The sequence below is a fragment of the Pyxicephalus adspersus genome, chromosome 2, assembly GCF_032062135.1.
Source record: "Pyxicephalus adspersus chromosome 2, UCB_Pads_2.0, whole genome shotgun sequence".
Lineage (NCBI taxonomy): Eukaryota > Metazoa > Chordata > Amphibia > Anura > Pyxicephalidae > Pyxicephalus > Pyxicephalus adspersus.
In genome coordinates, this window is record NC_092859.1 from 93,362,572 (window position 1) to 93,382,138 (window position 19,567).

Below are 19,567 nucleotides of genomic sequence, written 5' to 3' on the forward strand. Positions count from 1 at the left end.
GATGAGGATGGGTTTGTGTTGAAGTGTAGGGATGAGGATGGGTTTGTGTTGCTGTGTAGAGATGAGGATGTGATTGTGTTGCTGTGTAGGGATGAGGAGGTGTTTGTGTTGCTGTGTAGGGATGAGGGGGAATTTATGTTGCTGTGAAGGGACGAGGATGGATTTATGTTGCTGTGTAGGGATGAGGGGGAATTTATGTTGCTGTGTAGGGATGAGGGTGATCGGGCTGTATAGGATGGGTAGGTGGAGGCGATCACTCACCGACGCCGTATTTCTCGTGCTCCGTGGGTACCCACATGTTTCCAGTGTTGTGATGCCGTGTTTGTGGATCAGGGGAAGCCAGTCATCCCTCCTCTGATGGTGGTGCCCCCTCCTGTGTGCTGTCTTTGTGTACAAGCCCCCTCTGTCCTGCTGTCACTGGAAGGTAGAGGAGCCGCACAATGCCGCCTCCGGTGCTGCCAATGACGGCTGTCTTGTCAATGTGTCTTTGTGATACGGACTGCCCCGAGCCGTGCCAGGCGCTGAGACTGTGCTCCGTGTGTGCCAGCTGACCCAAACAAGCCTGGCACGATCATCAACACAACTTGTCAGGTCTATGTGATGTGTCAGCCCGTCACCCCATAGGTCAGTGTACTGCTTGCCCCGTGTACCCCCGTGCAGGAGCATGCGCCATACGAACACATCTATGGCCCCGGCTGGCTCGCTGGCACTGGGCTCATTGTTCTGGTAACCAGGAGAAAAGCAACGCTACGAGATCGGGCTGCAGAGCACGCCGCTATACCCGAGACCCCCACTGACCGCAATACGCATGCGCGCCACTGGGCTCTGCACGCTCCCGAGTTCTCCAGCAAGGTAGAGTATACTGCCTAACCGATGACACGTCACAGTTCTCAGCCACGCCCCCTCTCAATTAACCTTTTCAGCACCAGATGTTCTTCACTTGTCAAGCCTTGTATTGAATTGCAGATTTCCAGTTTATTCACCCTTAAATTCACCCAGCAGGTTCCTTTCTATTCAAGTTTGATATGACAATTGCCTTCTTTGGTTTATCCTTTCTCACTCATCATTTCATTTAAAAATAAAACTTTGTCATCTATGTATATATTATGATACAGTGGACCCTGGGTTATCCGGCCTATTGTGGCGGAAAGGCAGGCCGGAAAACAACATGGTTGCTACCCTTGGGTATCCCCAATACTAACTCTACACCAATACATCCCTGACTACACAACCACAGAACTTATTGGAAAGATTTGGAAAACCAACATATGCTCAGAAATCCACTGAAAAGTAGGACACCCACAGTAGTCTTCGGGTACAAAGGTTGGCCAAAGTTGATCACCCCTGATTTGGGAAGCCTCTCTGATAAATGGCAGTGCAGTCAAAACAGTTAATCAGTGAGATTTTGATCCGATAGACCCTCAGTGATCAGCAGCTTGATAATGCACCCACCGGATCTTCACAATCTAAATAGGTGTAGTCAGAGCAAAATATGACCCACACTTTTTTCAATACCCTGAATACAACAGTAATTGCCACATTTCACTGTCAACCTTAAAGACACTGTATTGACATAAACCTCAATACTGGTCATCTAATATGTGTCCTACCAGTAAATCTGAATTTGGTTGCCAGTACCAAACACAGCAGTGTCACACCTGGCTACACATATAAGCTGAGATTGGTTGGCCCTAAATGAATATTGATGGTATTATATATGGCTGGGTGCTAGCAGCTAACACTAGCACAAAGATTCTGAAAAGTGAGAATTACACCAACCATTCTCAACCAGGGTCCCATGAAAGCCTATGGTTCTGCCAGAGGGTTTTCAGGGGTTACCTGAGCTGTGGGTGATTGCCCTCTCGTATGATGTTGTCTGCATAGTTCTGGGGCCAACACTACTTAGCAGAGCCAGCTGCATGCAACCAGGGATCTTTTTGGGATCTGTAAATATGGTATTCTGACCACTAATGTATGAAGGGCATTCTTTCCACTGGCAATCAATGAAAACACCATTTTCCCCAATCATTGATTACAGCAGTCACATGTGACTGAAAAAAGGAAATATCATATTATACATTCAGTTTTTGTCTTATTAATGCATCTTACATAGTAACTGATGGGCCACCTCCTAAACATTGCATTACATTTTTGGGGAACTGTCTAATTACCAGAATGATTTATTTTGGGAGGTAGCCGTGAGAGGCTTATTAACTAAACACACCAGGAGCTTCTTGTGAAGAAGTGATGAAAGGGTTTTTCTTTTGGCCAAGGTGCTAGTAGTGCTGGCAAATAGGGTTATTGTGTTAATATACATGGAAATAAGAGAGCTGGCAATGGTTAATATGAGGTTGTATTGTTAATAATTATATGTTAAAGAGTGTCAGTTGTAGTTTGGTGGTGTGTTAAAGGGTTAGACCTGCCAGTGTTTTATTGCCCCTATTCACCTCTCAATTTGTACTTGGGGCCATTGTCACTAAGAAAGACGGTGATAAAGGGGAAGTCCAAAATGTTCTAGTTGCCCCAGTACAAAAGGTAAGAGAAAATCTTCCAACGTGGGCATCTTTTCCAGGGGCAGTTTTCCCCCTGGCATGGGGCACCCCCCCAATCTTAATGTGGTGCCTCTGGGACAGCAGCTCTGTAATACACAGGCATGAAAACACAGGTAGATGTAACCCTTCCCTAGTCGCCCTGAAAATATTTACAAAATAAGTATTAACTATTCATATACTTTAATATGATGGGGAACTACTAATGATTAATACAGCAAGTGCTGCTAATAACAGACTTTACCAATCACACAACTTTTAGTATCTGTATGCTTCATAAAACTAGAGCTGCTAACAATGAAGAGGTTACTACAAGGACATTTCTTACAATGAAGCCATCAATAGAAAAGAAGATGCTGGCAATGAAGAGGTTACTAAAAGAGCCTGTACTGACAATGAAGCCATCAATAGAAAAGAAAATGCTGGCAATGAAGATATTAATAAAAGGACATTTCTTACAATGAAGCCATCAATAGAAAAGAAGATGCTGGCAATGAAGAGGTTACTAAAAGAACCTGTACTGACAATGAAGCCATAAATAGAAAAGAAGATGTTGGCAATTAAAAGGTTACTAAAAGGACATTGATGACAATGAAGCCATCAATAGAAAAGAAGATGCTGGCTATGAAGAGGTTAATAAAAGTACATTGCTGACAATGAAACCATCAATGGAAAAGAAGATCCTGGCAATGAAGAGGTTACTAAAAGAGCATTTACTGACAAAAATTCTGCTGACAAGAGAATTGCTGGCAATGAAGTGGTTAATAAAAGGCTATTCACTGAGAATGAAGCTAAAGAGGGAGTTGTTGGCAATGAGAGAGTTAATAAAAGACCATCTGCTGACAAGAAAGCCGCTGACGGAAAACGTGCCGCTGGCAATAAAAGGGTTAATAGAAGCGGTAAGGTTCAGTCACGAACGGGTTTTCACAAAGGGGCGGTGCTGTATACAGGTTGCTCCGCCCATGTGTTGTATGGAGGCTGTGCTGTCATCCAATCACATGGCTGTACACGCCCACTGGCGGAAGTGGTTCCAGCATGGCCGCGGCTGGCAGTGAGCATGCAGGTATTGTATAGCAGACTTTAGTCTATAGGTGTGTGGGGATGCTGGGTCAGGACAGGGGTCCTTGGCTGGGACATTTCATCTGACGCCATAATTAGGTGTTTTGTGTACCTGAGGTAATGGATGGATTTCCGTCCTTTCATGTCATATTGTTATATAAGGTTCATAACGTGTTATTAGAATCATATAAATAGATTTATACAGCATTGAAAGGATCCCCAAGAACTAATTGTCTGTGTCTGCTCCTACATATGTGTACTTGTAGTGGTGTATGGGTGGGGATGGGGCATCTTCTGTAGAGTAGGTGGTTATTTAGTGTCCTGTCTTACCTTTATTAGAATTAAAGTTCCCACTTTATAAAATAAGGGATCAGGTGGGTATTGTAGAAAGGACAGGTGATGTCTCTTATGCAATAACCCATCTTACCTGCCTGATTGCCTCTGGGAAATGTGAAAACGCGGAGTTGCGCACACGCAGTGGTAATTTTTGATTTCCCGGGTATCCCAACTTCCCTTACATGTGTACCGGGGATGAATAAACAGCGGTGTGGGAGTTACGTCATCCCGGCACAGCCAATAACGATGGCCAAAGATGGGCTCTAGGAAGAAGAAGAAACGAAGATGGAGGCGCCCTGTGATGGAACGCAGATAGGTGAGTCATGCGGGTTTACTTCTTCTCTAAAGGTTCAACAGCTATGATATGAACAGCTAACGATGTTAGGTTTTCTTGCCTTCTGTATAAAGATAGGGACCTGGAAGAAAGGGGTTAAAGTTAGGCACGAAGAAGTGGGGGGTAGGGGTAAGTTTTAGGCAGCAGGAAGAAATATGTTTAAGCAGAACTAAAGTCAAAATAATAAAAAAAAAAAACACCTTTAATCCAGCGGATCCATCGCGAGGTTTCTTCGATTGAGTCCCGGTATTTGTCTTCGGCCTGGCACAGAGGAAGCGCAAGGCGTGGTCATCTTTTCTCTTTGGTGACGTAGATGGGGAAAAATTATTGTTGATCTCACTGTGCATGCATGAGATTGGCAATTTTTTTCTCCCATTGATGAAAAAGGCTCCTTTCCAGGCATGAGCAGAAAGAGCAGTCAAGAGCCTCCCGGGATGTGTGACATAGGTATCCCGCGGTGATCTAGACAGAAAGAGGAGGTAAAAATTTTGAGTTTAGGTCCACTTTAAGGTTGGGTTTAGGCAGCAGGTCAGGATTTTATTACTTGGAGGTAGGACACCTTGACACGGTTTGTCAGAACTGCAGAAATTTAGATTCCTGGGACTTGGTAACCAATAGAACAAGTGACATTAGGGGAATGTGTTGACAGACTTTTGTCAAGCTTGTTTTGCATTTCCATCCAGATCTATGCATATGGAAAAGGAACAGGTCAGAAGGAGGTCAACTACAGGTCATCATTACTTGTGTATGAATACTGCACAGGTTCAGAAGCAATCTCCAACTGATAAAATCTCTGGCTGCCTCAATTAACACACTCTATTTGATAGTAAATAAAGAGGTAATCCTCCTGGGAACATCTTCACTACATTTTTATATAAATGATTATTATTACACAGTATTTATATAGCCCCTTTTATATTTTTATTTATATTCCCCTATGACTCTGTGGTTTTGGTGTTGTGTTAGAGAAGCCTATTATATTAACTAGTTTGCCCAAGATGCCACAACATACATAAAAAATAGATCAATGTAGCCCACCAATGTTAGGCTGCATACGTCTATAACAAACATAGTCTGTAATAAGGTTATAGGGACAGTAGATTGTGAGCTTCTTCAATGATAATTAGAGAATTAAACAGTTCCATGTCCTCTGTAAAGAGCTCTGCAAAATATAAAGCTCTGTTCAAAGGACAGATGATTGTTGACCAAGGTGAATGGTTGTGTTCGTCCCTGGTGAGGACTATACCATGAGTCGAGCCTGACAACCCCTGACATTGTTCATCAATCTGTCCTATCAGTTTGATCGAGAATACCATTCTGTTTTTTGATAATAGTAGTCAAATGATCACAAAAGATTGTTTTCAACTACAGAAATCTGACGTCTGTCTATCTGTGCAAGACTTTATTACAAGTAAATATTCTCATAATTCACCAAAATATTGATCTTATGTATGTTATGTGGTTTCGTGGATTTATTAGCCAGTATTGGAGGTACATGTACTAATACTGTACTATATCATGCCCATGCTTACCAGCAATCTGGATTGTAAATTTTGCGAGTGGGAGGTGATCTACTGCACAGGCTATGAAGTAACTTGTCTGTTTTTATCATTTTCACATTTTCCCCTGAATCCTTTTTCTTATGTGTAACAAGGCAGAAAGCTCCAAGGCAACAGCTTCTTGAAGGGAATATCTTCAGATTCTTGTGAGACTCGTTCTGCTTCTAGAACTTGAAATAAACAACAGCAAATATTTCTTCTATTAATGCTAGCTCCTTATTACTGCACATATGGTCAGAAGTCTCTGGTGTAAAAAATGTGAATTTTAGTTTAAAGGCATACAAGCACAAAGTGTACTCATTTGTTGGATGGGATGAATATGAAACGTGTGCCCGATAATCATTTCATTTTTAATGGGTTCACTTACAATCCAGTATTTCCTACACAATGTATTAACCTACAACAAATGCTAAATATTGGGCACAGCTAATCCTAAAACATCTTACCTTGCCTGCTGTACAGCTAAGTTTGGTTTATTTAAAAGAAATAATGATTTATATTAATGTCTTTATATATTAAACCATGGGCTTCCGGTATTGATTTGCCTTGTGGTATCCCTTTATTTCATCATCTGGTAGAATTGGTATGCATGAAAAGATTTACACAATTTCAGCCAATATTGTTATGCAGATTATTTCACTTTCTATTTGTTTTGTGTGTCGGTTACTTTACCTCTCCATGACAACGCTACTTATTACTACCTAACCACATTAACCAGAGTGCCCACACTGTAAATAATGGTTATATATAGTTTGTGAAGATTGCTCTACATTATCTGTTACTATGCAATTTGTTGTAATATTTTAGGTGTATCATATTTTTATTACCATACTCTAACTCCATAGTGTACAGAAAAATTAGCACTAGAAATGGTTTTAATATTAGGTGGGGGTTTGCTATTATACCAATATGGACGGATGTGGGGAAAGGGCACTGATGTAAGGTGGCCGTTATGGGATAATTGGGTCATTGAACTACCTCTTCGTAGTTGAAGACCTTGATTCTGTAAAATCCAATTATAGAATGACCCATGATAGCAATGTGCATTCTTTGAAATCCTACTACTATTACTATTTTATTATTTTTAAATAAATAAATAGTATTGATTACTAGTTAAGTACTCAACATACACAAGGACTATGGAGGATGTGTTTCTGTATATGTATGCATGTCTTTATTAATCCCACATTCATTGTCTAAATGCGTTCATAGACAATAAATAAGTAAGTAATTGCATCTTCAGAATCAGTCCAAAGTGCAAAATATTATTTTACCCTATATGTAGTTATGCATGGTTGTATTCTTGTATTATGCTAAACATATTTATGTGTTAGGCTAGGTACACACGTACAGTGGTTCTTATCCGATAATTGGCTCAGGGCTGATATCAGACAAGAATCTTGTGTGTTTTATAGCGATCATCGTCCAATCAACCGTCCTGGCCGATCCACGGGCGATGGATGGCAAACAATCCTAATGCAAGTAAAGGGGGGAGAGCGCAGTGGGGTGCTGCTCCATCATTCTCCCCCTCTGCTCTCTATAGAGCAGAACGGTGCTGTATGTACAAGACCCATTCATGCATTGTGCAGTCGTTTGTCGTTGAAAAGGATCGTGAAAGATCCTTTCCAACAACAATTATTGCACGTGTGTACTTAGCCTTACAGTCCTCTCCAGTGTCTCCCTTATTTAAGGAAGCTATGGACTTTTTTTTTCAAATGATCCAGCTTGGCAATAGCCAAATCTCCATAATACAATAAAGGGGAACCACTATCAGGAATCCTTATTCCTGGTGAAGTCCTTGGCCTGGTAACAACAGTCTGGGTTTACTTTTTTTTTTTTTTTTTTTACTTTTTTGTTACTTTACATCTACTTTAATCTAATGGAACCCCTAAATATCTCATACTGTTGTGGAAACATAAGCCAAAACTGCAGAGCAAACATTTAAGTAATCCTTTTTTTGTGTCCAGCTAGTTAAAGATTGGTAGAGAACCCTTTAGCTGGTTCATCAATGTGTAGAATTGATGAATAGACTAGAAAGTAGGATTTTAAAGATAGTGAACAGTGTAATATCATAAAACATCTTTTATTTACAAATATGTATAAACAAAAACAACTGTTTATAAGGAAGAGACAAGAACATACAGTTGACAATAAAAAATCCGACCATCGATAATCTGTTTCCTTCAGTTTTCAGGCATGAATTTCAGGTCGCATTTTCTATACAGGGACTGCAGTACACTGTTTGGCCACTGATGTTTTGATGGCGCTGTTCTGCAGAAACAGCTGTTAAGTCTTGCTTACTAGACTAAATACTCGCTAGGACATCCCTGCTTCCTGGAACTGTGCCAGATGTCAGCGGGTGCTGCGAGAGGAAGGCTGGCCTGTGTGTGTAGGTAAGTATAACTTCCAAAAATGCTTCACTCCTCGGGTCCTGAAGTTGCCAGATTTTTGAATGTCAACTGTATACACATAGCTCAATTAAAATTAATCAAGGGGACATATGGGCCACTAGAGAAATTTCTCCTGCCATTAAGGTAAAGATTCAAAGCATCAACCCCCAAGGGTCGATAAGAAAAATTTACTAGACAATGATCTGCTACCACAAAAGGTAAGTACTGTTTTCTCAAAGCTCCTTTTACCAAGTGGTAATTAGGGGGAAGGCAATCAATTTTTTACTCTACGCATTTTGCAGATCTGGTCTGCTTCCTCAGGAGTTTAGTACAAACCACTTAATGGCGTGTAGATGTAGCACTAATGGTAGTAGCAGTGATGATGGTAAACATATATAAAAGAGTATATATCTTTTTTACAGTGGAGGTAGTTTTATTATACCAATACATGCATATACATAGATATACACCAAAAGGTGTACCAAGTAATGCATTGCAAATATGTGTGCTCCTTTACCCCAAACAGAATTAGACTTCTCTTCCTTCTATTGTGTCCAGCTAGACTATATTCTTATTTTAGCCAAGTAATTGTTAGATTATCTGCTGAAATTCTGAAATATGTACAGCACAATGCAGACATATGTTCTAGTAGTGCTCTGGTATCCATCTGTATAATATGTGCATGCTAAGCATCTATGGCTCCCAGCTTGTAAAAGGCTTTTAAATTTGTGGAGGAGGATGGCTAATCTGGTGTACATATTGCAGGAAATAAATGGTTTGAAACATCCTTTGTGTTCATGAAAGTGTTTCTGAGATTTACTGGTAAAGCACTGGCTGTGCAATCCATCAGGCTGAACTTTTTTGAATACCCTTCCCATTCCATTGCAAAGAGCCATACAGCAAAATGCCTGAGTGCAGACTTGGTAGTATTTTTGGGATATATATTGCTGTATATGGGAAGATGAATATAATGTAAAGATTGCTTTGAATGTATTCACAGATAACAAGGACTGCATCCTAGAGGCTCTGTCATTTCCAGAAAGGCCTTACAATTTCCCAAGTGACGCTGTGTTTTTGCCATGTATTTTCTGTGAACAGCTGTACAAGGAGGCTGAAAAAGATGGACTACTCAAACACATGATTATTGAGCATAAGCTTGTCATCGCTGATGTAAAGTTAATAGCGAATTTTAAAAGGTAAGGAATATGTTTATTATTTACCCACTGAAAATCTTTACAGAAATAATTGCACTCATTGTACTTTATCTACAGAGTATTGGGGTAGTCACCTTAGGACTGATCTCCAAAGCACCCACTTCTCTATTACATAGAGTGGAATTTTTGTATAGTCTATAGAAAGAGCTGTGTGCAATGCTGACTAATAGAAGTCATCAAGGCCAAAAAGCACAGGAAGTTGTCAGCACAAATACAATTCTAGCAGGATGAACAAAACACCTATAACAAAGGATTTCATTGGTGTTTTTGAAGGGTCATTAAACCCAAAATGCATTTCTGAATGATGGGTTCCTAATGAAAATTATATGTGTGTGGTTTGTTTTATATAAACGTTTTGCAGTAAAGGTGTATTACCTGGTGGCTTGGAGTAAATGTCTCTTTATGTAAGATAAATATTAGGATATATTAAAATACAAGAGAAATAATTTGAGGTTCTCCACATGATTATATATTAGATGCTTTCTTTTAAACATATTTATAATAAAATGTAAACAGTGATAAAGCCACCAAATTACTTAAATCATTGATTTTTTTTACTACTCAAATCTGGAGTTAAGTCATTCGCTATGATTTTGTTCTGATAACAATGATAGGGCCGGGCCGTTGGCTTACCTTTCTGGGTCCTAGTTTCCTTTGAGCTGAGCTGATATATAAAGCAATGTTTTCTTCCTTATGTAAACTACTAATTTCCCCACCTTCCATGAAAGACAAACACATTTTTGAAGTTCAGCCACCACATCTAAGGAATTCTGAACTGCTATACATTACATTTGTTATTTGGATTATATACACCAATTAAGGTATTATCCCTGTTTCTAATATTTCTGATCATATATATAATATTTTTAACTGTTAAAGAAGCCCCGTTTAACCTCATTTCAAGATTTATAGGCATTAGGGAACTGTAGATTCTGAAGCATTTGTGAAAAGTTCTGCAGTTACCATGGTGAAACTGAAAAATTAAAGATACTTCAGACACAAGTATGATTACTGATGGCAGAATAATGCTTTTTTCCTAGTGTCTTATTTTGTATACTTGTTAGCAAGCAAGTATATCCATTCCATAATAACAGAAAATTAAACAGATTCTTTTACAAAAAAAATAAATAAAAAATCAATGTACAATGGCTCATTGGGTAGCATAATGGCTTTGCAGTGCTGGAATTTCATACGCAATGCGAAAACATTGTGTTTTATTAAGATGTAATGATGTATAATTTTATTATTGCCATTTAAAGGATAGATGCAATGGTATTTGCTGAATTTCAAGCCAATAGAAAAAAACAGACAAAAGTAGCATTTAGGCAAACAATCATTTGTATTAAATTGTAATAATGCTAACTTCTTATTATACAAATACAGATATCAACATTGTCTGATTCTCTGTGTCCTTAGAATCAGGGTAAATTTGTGCTAGACATTGCTAATCTAACTTTGTACGTGTAATTGACCGCAATTGGTAGTCAAATACATAAGGTTGTAATACCCCACCCGTTTCACCGGGTGTGGGCTTCCTTGGGTGGCGGTATGTTTAGCGAAGCAATAAGCACATACATGACACAATCTAAATATGTGATAGACATAAGAAATATTAAACAGTTGCATTAACTTGGCATTAGATACAGATCAGATAAATATAATATTTATATGTGAGATATATTATCTTAATGAGGCATTTAGGTGAGTGGCCTAGCCAGTTGGTTGGTTGATAGGGGATCAAATATTTATTCACACATTACAATGCACATCAAGCTCTGACTTTTGAGCACTGGGTTTTTGAAGGTTCTTTTGTTGATTTTCTGTCTCTCACACCTACAATAAACCTACCATTACAAATATAGACTGGTCATTTCTTTGTCAGAGGGCAAACATACAAAATCAGCAGGGGATCAAATACTTCTTACCCTCATTGTACAATCAAATACATATTAAAAAAGTAAATATATCTCTGAGTAAGTGAATAAATGAGCAGATAAAATAAAGAAATTATTAGTAGAGAGCACAAAGAACACAATCTTGAGAGATTATATAGAAATATAAATTTATATTATGGAGTATGACAATAATATAATATATCAATATGAAGTGATTAACAATATATCAATATGAAGTGATTAACAATATAGTAATTTAGACAAAAATAGGAGAACATATTGTCTCACAGAAAAAGTTTGAAACTAAACATCTCGTTTCCACCTGGAAAATGGTTAACTTTTAGTAAAAAAAGATCCACTTAGTTTCGCATTAAAGTTTTTTGTCAAAACCACCCCCTTTAATATTGGGGGAGAGTTTTTCCAGATCAGCAATTTTGATGTGGTTAGTATTGAATTTTTCTTCAGTTTCTACGTGGAAGCTAATTGGTGTTGCCATTTTGCCATTTTTGATTGAATAGGGTCTTTTTGTTTTAACATAGCAAACCACCACAAGAACACATAATGGTATATTATGCCTAAAGATTGACAGTTGACATGATTGAACCATTGGGGAGTTGGAGTGCCAGATTTTCGTATATCCATCTGTATTCGCTACAGTGGCCACATTTGATTGTGCCATGGGGCCTATTGTCGTCCTGTGTAGTAGGGTGTTGGGTATAGTGACTGGAGACCAAGGAATTCCTTAGGAAACCTGCCTTTCTATATCTGTTTTGGGGTTTCATGCCAAGATGTGTTTTGATGTTTGGATCCGATGTGAGAATGTTCCAATGTTTGACCAGAATCTTGTATATGTTGTGGTGATGTTGCTTGAATCGTGTAAATGAAGTCTTCCCTCTTAAACGTGCGTACTCTTTGGTAAGTCTTTTTGAGACGTTTTTTACTGTGTTCTCTGTGTGTAAGTCTATCTCAAGTGTAAAAACTTCTGATGTGCAATTCCTTCTGAGTCTAAGCATTTGACTGTATGGCATACTGTTGATGAGTGATCTGGGGTGAGTGCTGTGGGCATGTAAAATGGTATGGCCTGCTGTTTCTTTTCTGTAGAGGGATGTGGTAATATGTAGATCCTGGGAGACATTGATATAAATGTCCAGGGAGGGGATAAGTTTGGATAGAAAATTAAAGGTAAATTTTAGATTATAGTCATTGGTTTGCAATTAAATAAATCATTAAGTAGATGATATGGGCCTGTCCAAATGATGAGGTTGTCATCAGCTTAGCGGTGCCATAGTCTGATGTAAGGTATGGAGTCATTTCAGAACAGGAGAAGAGATATTTCTCCCAGTGTTAAAGGTAAAAGATAGCTTAAGATGGGGCACACTTCGTCCCCCATCGCCACTCCTTGGGTTTGTATTGTATTGTTGTTAAATGTGAATACATTACGGGTAAGTATGTATTCAAGGAGTAGGAGAATGAATTGGTTGTAGGAGTGTATTAATGGGTCACTGGAATGAAGGATGGAAGCTATAGTTTGTAGGCCTTTGGTGTGTGATATACTGCTATAGAGAGCTTCTACATCCACAGTGACCGGGAGGGTGTCAGGAGGAACTGTCATATTGTGTAACATTTGTAATAGTTGAATGGTGTCTTCTAATATAGGAGGGTAGGTATCAACTAAATCGCTGGCGTTGGAGGATTGAGTGGATTCTTATGCACCTTGGGCAGGCTGTAAAGGTAGGTAGAACAGGGTGTTTAATCCAAAGAAAGTCTTTGGTTTTGGTGTCTATGCAGCCAGCCTGATGAATGTGTGTGTGTCTGATTTAATGAGTAGTATTCTTCATAGTAATTCTGGATATATATCTAAACATATAAATGTTTGGACATGTGTAATAAATGATAAGGAAGGAAAGTAGATTTATTGCGTATAGATGGTAGAGTCAGTGTTCCCAGCGGTGTGATGGCAGTGGTGGTGGAGTCTGGTATGTGCGATTGTGCGTTACTTTTGTCATAAAAGAACTTTATTAAATAATTTCAAGCAAAGATCACATTATCATACATACGACTGCGGTATTTCCTTTTATAGGGCCCTGTTTAGTAGTGTTTAATTGCCATGTGTCCTGCTCTTGCACAGGACAGGCCAATTTTGTAATGCATATACATGCCAGTGTGTTGTTTTCAGCTGTGCCCAGAACAAGGATTAACAGGCATGTAACTATTTTTGTCTATTGGCACTTTGCAGTCTTTTCTGCAGAACTGACTTGCTGTATTTTATCTTTGTGTGGAAGCACCTATCTTGGTAGAGGACTATAACTTTCTTTACTTATGCCAGACCTCCCCTCCTGTTGGCTGGTTGGATTATTGATGCAGTTCCCCAGTTACAGAATTAAATCAAGGCCCTCTGAAAAAGAATGAGCAGCACAGTATTGGCATGACCAACTTGCCTGCAGTACTTAACAGCCACACACTTTCATATGTTTCTCATAAAGAATTTAAAGCAAACAGTATATTTCCCAGGGTTTAACAATGCACTAGATGCTAGGGGAGTAACGGACTACCATAGGGATGTGGACATAAAAAATGCTAGACACCAAAGGTGTGTTTTTCTGTTATACCTCAATCACCTTGACATTAATAGTCTGAGCAAAAAACTTATGGTGCATGAACTGTAAACGCACTACTGATTTTTGCCAAACTACTACTTGCTGCGTGTGTTTGTACCCAACTATTCATACAGGATCTACATCAAATACATATTTGAATGTGTTTTTTTTTTTTTTACATGTCTTTCCTTCTATCATTGCAATCTGGTGGTATGTCTTATCCAAAATTACAGTATATGAAATTCTTCATAACCGTTTTTTCCAGTATATACTTTGTGTCAAGATTGTATTTCAAGGTGTTTTCCTTTTTTGTTTTTTTATGGTTGATTGTATTGTTTTTGTTCTTTAGCTATGTTTTGTACTGGAAGAAAAGATTTTCAGAGCAACCTGTAACAGACTTCTGCTCAGTAATCAAGACTAATACAGAAGCTTCAGAAGGTAAGATTTGATTGGATACAAATGTTACAGGACACATGCTTTAATTGGAAAGACATGTAGAGGATTGCATTGGTAACTTTTTAAAAACTGCTAATTACTTGCCTGTTATAGCTAGGCCTACTTATATCATAGGTAGCATGCTTGTTATCATGACTCATGGTATCCATATTGTTGTCAGTCACTCAAGACGCAATAAAACCAGCAGACCAACAAGATGTTGAATAACAACGTGGTAGCTAAATTTCAGAAGACTGTCGATGCTATTCTAATATAATTTCCAATGAGTAACATTTCCCTTGCTCAAAAATAATTCACTTTGCTATGGGAACAGCCTAAACTCTATTAGTAAACCAACCCCACAGTGTAAATAGTATAAATGTCAACATTATCTCTGTTTGACATTTTAGGTGTAGAGGATTTCATGGATGCTGAATAATCACTATGACTGACTAAAGCCTGTTTCCCATTCTCTATAGATCTCTTTACAGCAAAGCATCAAACAAATTACTATCTAGAGGGGTTTTTTGCAGCATAATTGGGTGTACCATGCTATTAACGTTGGCAGTCACACTTCTCCTGATCAAATAAATAAGGCCACTGGATGACCTGGATTATTAGAGGAAGTGCAAGAGTTCTAGATGTCACGGCTACAGCTAGGTCCCTGCTCCATTGAAAGACCAGGGCTAATAACACAGGTCAACAAAAAATTAGTTTTGATAATCATCAGAAACCACAGCAAACTTTTCTAAATCAGTGTTTCAAGCAGATTTCAGATCAGTTTTTCACTAACACATACAGTTCCTGAGTTATGAGTGCTGTTATAGTTAATATTGTATGTGCTTGTAAAGTTAGGTCCAATATTATACTTCGACAATTCCTTCGTTATGTCCTTATTAATTAAGCAGTAAAAAAGGCCTGGAGTTGATTTGAGGGGGGGTTCCTGATTGTGGAAGATTTTGCTGTGAACAGACAACATGCGGTCAAAGAAGCTCTCCCTGCAGGTGAAACAAGCCATCCTTAAGCTGCAAAAACAGAAAGTGTCAAAATCTACAGTTTGGTACATCATGGGAAAGAAATAAAGCACGGGTGAACCCAGCAATGCCAAAAGACCTGGACGTCCTTGCAAGACAACAGTAGTGAATCATTTCCATGGTGAAGAGAAACCCCTTCACAACAAACCAACCAAGTGATCAACACTCTCCAGGAGTTATCCAAGTCTACCATAAAGAGAAGACTGCATGAAAGTAATACAGAGGGTGCACTGCAAGGTACAAGCCACTCATAAGCCTCAAGAATAGAAAGGCTAGATTTGACACTAAAACATCTAAAAAAGCCAGCACAGTTCTGGAAAAACATTCTTTGGACAGATGAAACCAAGATCAACTTTTACCAGAATGATGGCAAGAAAAAAGTATGGAGAAGGCGTGGAGCAGCTCATGATCCAAAGCATACCACATCATCTGTAAAACATGGCGCAGGCAGTGTGATGGCTTGGGGGTGCATGGCTGCCAGTGGCACTGGGACACTAGTGTTTATCCATGATGTGACACAGGACAGAAGCAGCGCAAGAAGTTTTCCGTTGCATTTGGAGAAATTTAGATCACGAAAGAGATCATTCAGCTCTGCTTGTGTAAAGGTCTCTGGTTCTGAATCTTCATCGGCCAAGTAGTCTGGATCAGATGGTTCGGGTCCATCATGTGGCGGTACCGGAACTGACAATGAATCATCATGGAGAACAGACCTAATTGCAGATTTGAGGCTGGGATATACAATTTTGGGCTTAGTTTTACCTGAGAATCCACTTTCGTTGACGTGGCAAAAATAGCAGTCGATTAGATGGTCCCGCGGTTCTCCCCACACCATCTGTATTGCAAATGGCATTGCTGCTTTACGCCGATTTAGCCAGTCACGCAGTCTGTTGGAACAACTGGTACAGATGACATGTGTAGCCCAAGATTTATCCTGGCCACCAAGTTGACAGCCCAAATATAATTTGTATATCTTTTTAAGTTCTGTGGCAATTTGCCGACATTGTGCTTTCGTCGTGAATGAACCACACATGTAACAAACTGTCTGGATCATTTCTAGGCATGATGACAAATAAAATGAATTGCAATTAGTGGGGTCTGTAACCTTAAAAAATGAAAACTGTTGTTAAATGTTGTAACATGTTAAGGCTATTTAAAATGAATTTCACACAATATATAATTGGCTGCATTACAAAAGCTGAACACAGATTTGAAATCCACATCAAAAATACTACAAAGCCAAATAAAATTATATCTGAGCAAAATGACATGTTGACCTGTGTAATCCTCCCTTCCTCCTTTACCGACACAATAAAATAGTTTGTGTTGCTCTCAGACAGTTCTTCACAGCAGAGCTTTGCAGGGAATCTACTGAGGCCATTATGTGGTGCAGCGATTCAAAACAAAGTTCTGTGGCTAAAAAACACTGCAAAATGATCATGTTCCAGGCAGACTTTTGGTTATTCTTTTATAGAAGTTTCACTATTTGGCAGCTGGTCATCTCTGTAATACTGTTTGAAGGCATCTGTAAACTGTGTAGCTATTAATACTTTGATAAATGGGCCATCCCCTTCTAGTGCATACCTAAACATCCGGTATGCCTGGCCATGTGATCTGTGAAGTCACATGGAGATGCAGGGGACAGATGGAGAATTACCCATTGCAGCTTGTCTGACAGCATGTTAAATTTGGCAATAAATGTATGTTTTTGGAAAAATTAATAGGGGAAGGGGAGGCTTAGTCCAAAATCTGCAATGTGTGCTGTCCATAGGTATTATACCATTGCATTTATTTTAACATATATTTGTTTATACAAATGTTGCTGCATTGTACAGTTTCATTCGCTATCTTTCCGTAGAACAACAAGAAAACTACTTTCTTCTTTGTGATGTTTTACCAGAAGACCGCGTCCTACGGGAAGAGCTCCAACAAGAGAGATTGGTGAGCAATGAAAAGCAGAACTCCTTTTAATGTGATGAAAATGCATTTAGATAATGACAGAAGCTTTTAAAGGTGATAGTAGTCAATTAGACATTTTATTTGTTCTCACCACTTACCTGTCACACTTTTTATCTTCTATTCCACAAAGTAATAAAGAAAGCAACAATAGCATGCAATATTTATAGGTCATTAAGAAGTAAACTCTTGCTACTTGTATTGGTTACTAAAAAATAACTTTTTACTTTGTCCTGATTTTATTTAAATCCTACTTATTCCCTATTTTTGCTTCACTCTATTACATGAATATGTTATGTAGCTACAGTAGACTTCGCGCTATCCGGCCTATTTGAGTAATTAGCCCATAAGCCTAAAAATGCAGAATCTGCAACTGGTGTTTATAAGCATCTGTGGAAGCTTGGTAAAATGATGGTTCACTTATTAGTTCATTAATCAGACATTTTCTTCCATAATGTACATAAGCATTCATGCAATGTTTTTTTTTTTTTTTTTTGATCTTATAAGGTAGGAAGTAATTTGTTTTTCTGTATATGTCAAGTATTTTTTTTTTTCAAATGAGAAGATATACCTTCTCAAACATTTTATCTCTGGAGCAGTTTTATCGTTTGGAAGAATTTCCCTCACCTCCTCTTGCTCTTGTGACTTTAAATTTCCTTTCACTTTATGTTCTGGGAACAATGGTCACTAGGAGCAAAAGTGAGGGTGACACAGTAAATTATAAAGCATAATGGAGGGTAAATCTGTTTTCAGCTCCAAAATCTAAAATTTCAAACTGGCTTTATTATTTGTTTTACTAGACTTAGAGTTTCAGTTTTAGTCGGTTAGTTTGAAATTAATTTCAGTAACAATTACAAAGCAAGTCTGCTTTGTATTAGCTGTAAGAAATAAAACCTCTAGCTTGTTCATTCTCTAATGCAGTGGTTGGTATTTCCTATCCATGACTTAAGGAAGTGCACAGTAAACTGTTCAGTAGATTTCCTGCTGCTAAACTTAACAGAGCGTAAGTCTATAGTGTCAGCAGCAGGATAGCACACCGCACACATTTTATTTACATTTCATGCCTTCCACAGAGCCTTTCCTCAAATATATTCAAGTTCCTCATTAAACTGCAGCCAGCTGCTTCCCATGTCAGGCGAGTAGAATCTGTCTAGACAGTCTGGTTGCCTGTAGCTACAGACAGCTCATTTTTTGAGCAGTCAGCAGGAACATCTATCTGTATGAAAAAAAAGCAAATATATTAAAAAATTCATTTTATACTGCAGCCCTTTTCAGCAGTATATTTTTTTATCTTAAAGAAACAGTGTACTTCAAAACTGAAAAACTACAATATATGTCTATATTATACGCGCATGAGGTTATTGTGTATGTGTGTGGTATGTAGAAGTTCTACCTGTATATAGAAATTTTAATATTTGACATTTGCCGAACTTTGCTGCTTATCAATTGGCAAACTCCATGGAATTTCCTGGAATTAGTCCATGCAAAACTTTACACAATAATTCTTCAAAAGAATGCTTTAACATCAGGCTAGATCAAGAGTTGTGAGCACTCCATCTACTGTCATACTTGTATAATTGCTACAGGCAAGAGATCCATTTATATAGTAAAAAGCTGGTCACAAATTTTCTATGCAAACAAATTTTTAGTGCTGCTTACTCCTATATATTTCATTTGCAGCATTTAAAGGAAATGTAATACCTAAAATTCCTGAGACATGTGTTCGCAAAATGCAACAGATGTTAAGCAGAAATGATGAATGTGCCACATGCTTTTACTCCAGAGAAAATTTGTTTAACATGATGTTATAAATAAATAAATGAATTTATATATTGTTTACCTTGGTTAAAAATTTCCAAAAAAGAAAATTGTTCATGTGTCCCTCCCTCCTATTAGGATACCCAGATTTTTCTTTATTGCTGATTTTAATATGCAGTACTTAGAAATACAGATAAAAATGAAACCTTCAGGTTAAATGGAATATATATATAAATATTTTTTTTTTTTTTTTTGTCTGCATTCAACAAAGTTTTTTTTTTTTTTTCTTGTTTGGAGAGCTCTGGCTTTAAGGCATATCAGACCCCTGAGCCCGGAACCAGAGATTGCTGCTTCCCCATAGGGAAGTTTTTTTTTCTGCAGAAAAGACAGCCTTGCCTGTGCTATAGCTGATTTTTAAAGAAAGCCATCCTCAAGTTTTTTTTTTTTTTTTTTT

At 38.3% G+C, this 19,567-nt stretch overlaps 2 protein-coding genes across 5 annotated transcripts in view; one reads left to right on the top strand and one right to left on the bottom strand.

The window, feature by feature from the left end:
• The window catches only part of DOCK4 (dedicator of cytokinesis 4), a 172,331-nt gene extending 171,497 nt beyond the window's left edge, over window positions 1-834 (bottom strand). The window contains exon 1 of the mRNA XM_072399031.1: window positions 262-834. Within this exon, the coding sequence (XP_072255132.1) occupies window positions 262-298 (37 nt within the window). The 5' untranslated portion in view covers window positions 299-834. The remainder of the gene's footprint in view (window positions 1-261) is intronic.
• A 2,678-nt stretch (window positions 835-3,512) lies between these two features.
• Window positions 3,513-19,567, top strand: part of ZNF277 (zinc finger protein 277) — a 30,698-nt gene continuing 14,643 nt past the window's right edge. Inside the window, exons 1-4 of one of the 4 annotated variants that reach the window (XM_072401520.1) lie at window positions 3,513-3,612; window positions 9,228-9,423; window positions 14,283-14,371; window positions 17,258-17,340. In XM_072401520.1, the coding sequence (XP_072257621.1) occupies window positions 3,585-3,612; window positions 9,228-9,423; window positions 14,283-14,371; window positions 17,258-17,340 (396 nt within the window). In that variant the 5' untranslated portion in view covers window positions 3,513-3,584. Of the gene's footprint in view, window positions 3,613-4,103; window positions 4,261-9,227; window positions 9,424-14,282; window positions 14,372-17,257; window positions 17,341-19,567 lie in introns of those variants that run through there. The other 3 variants (XM_072401522.1, XM_072401519.1, XM_072401521.1) reach the window with 3 other exon arrangements.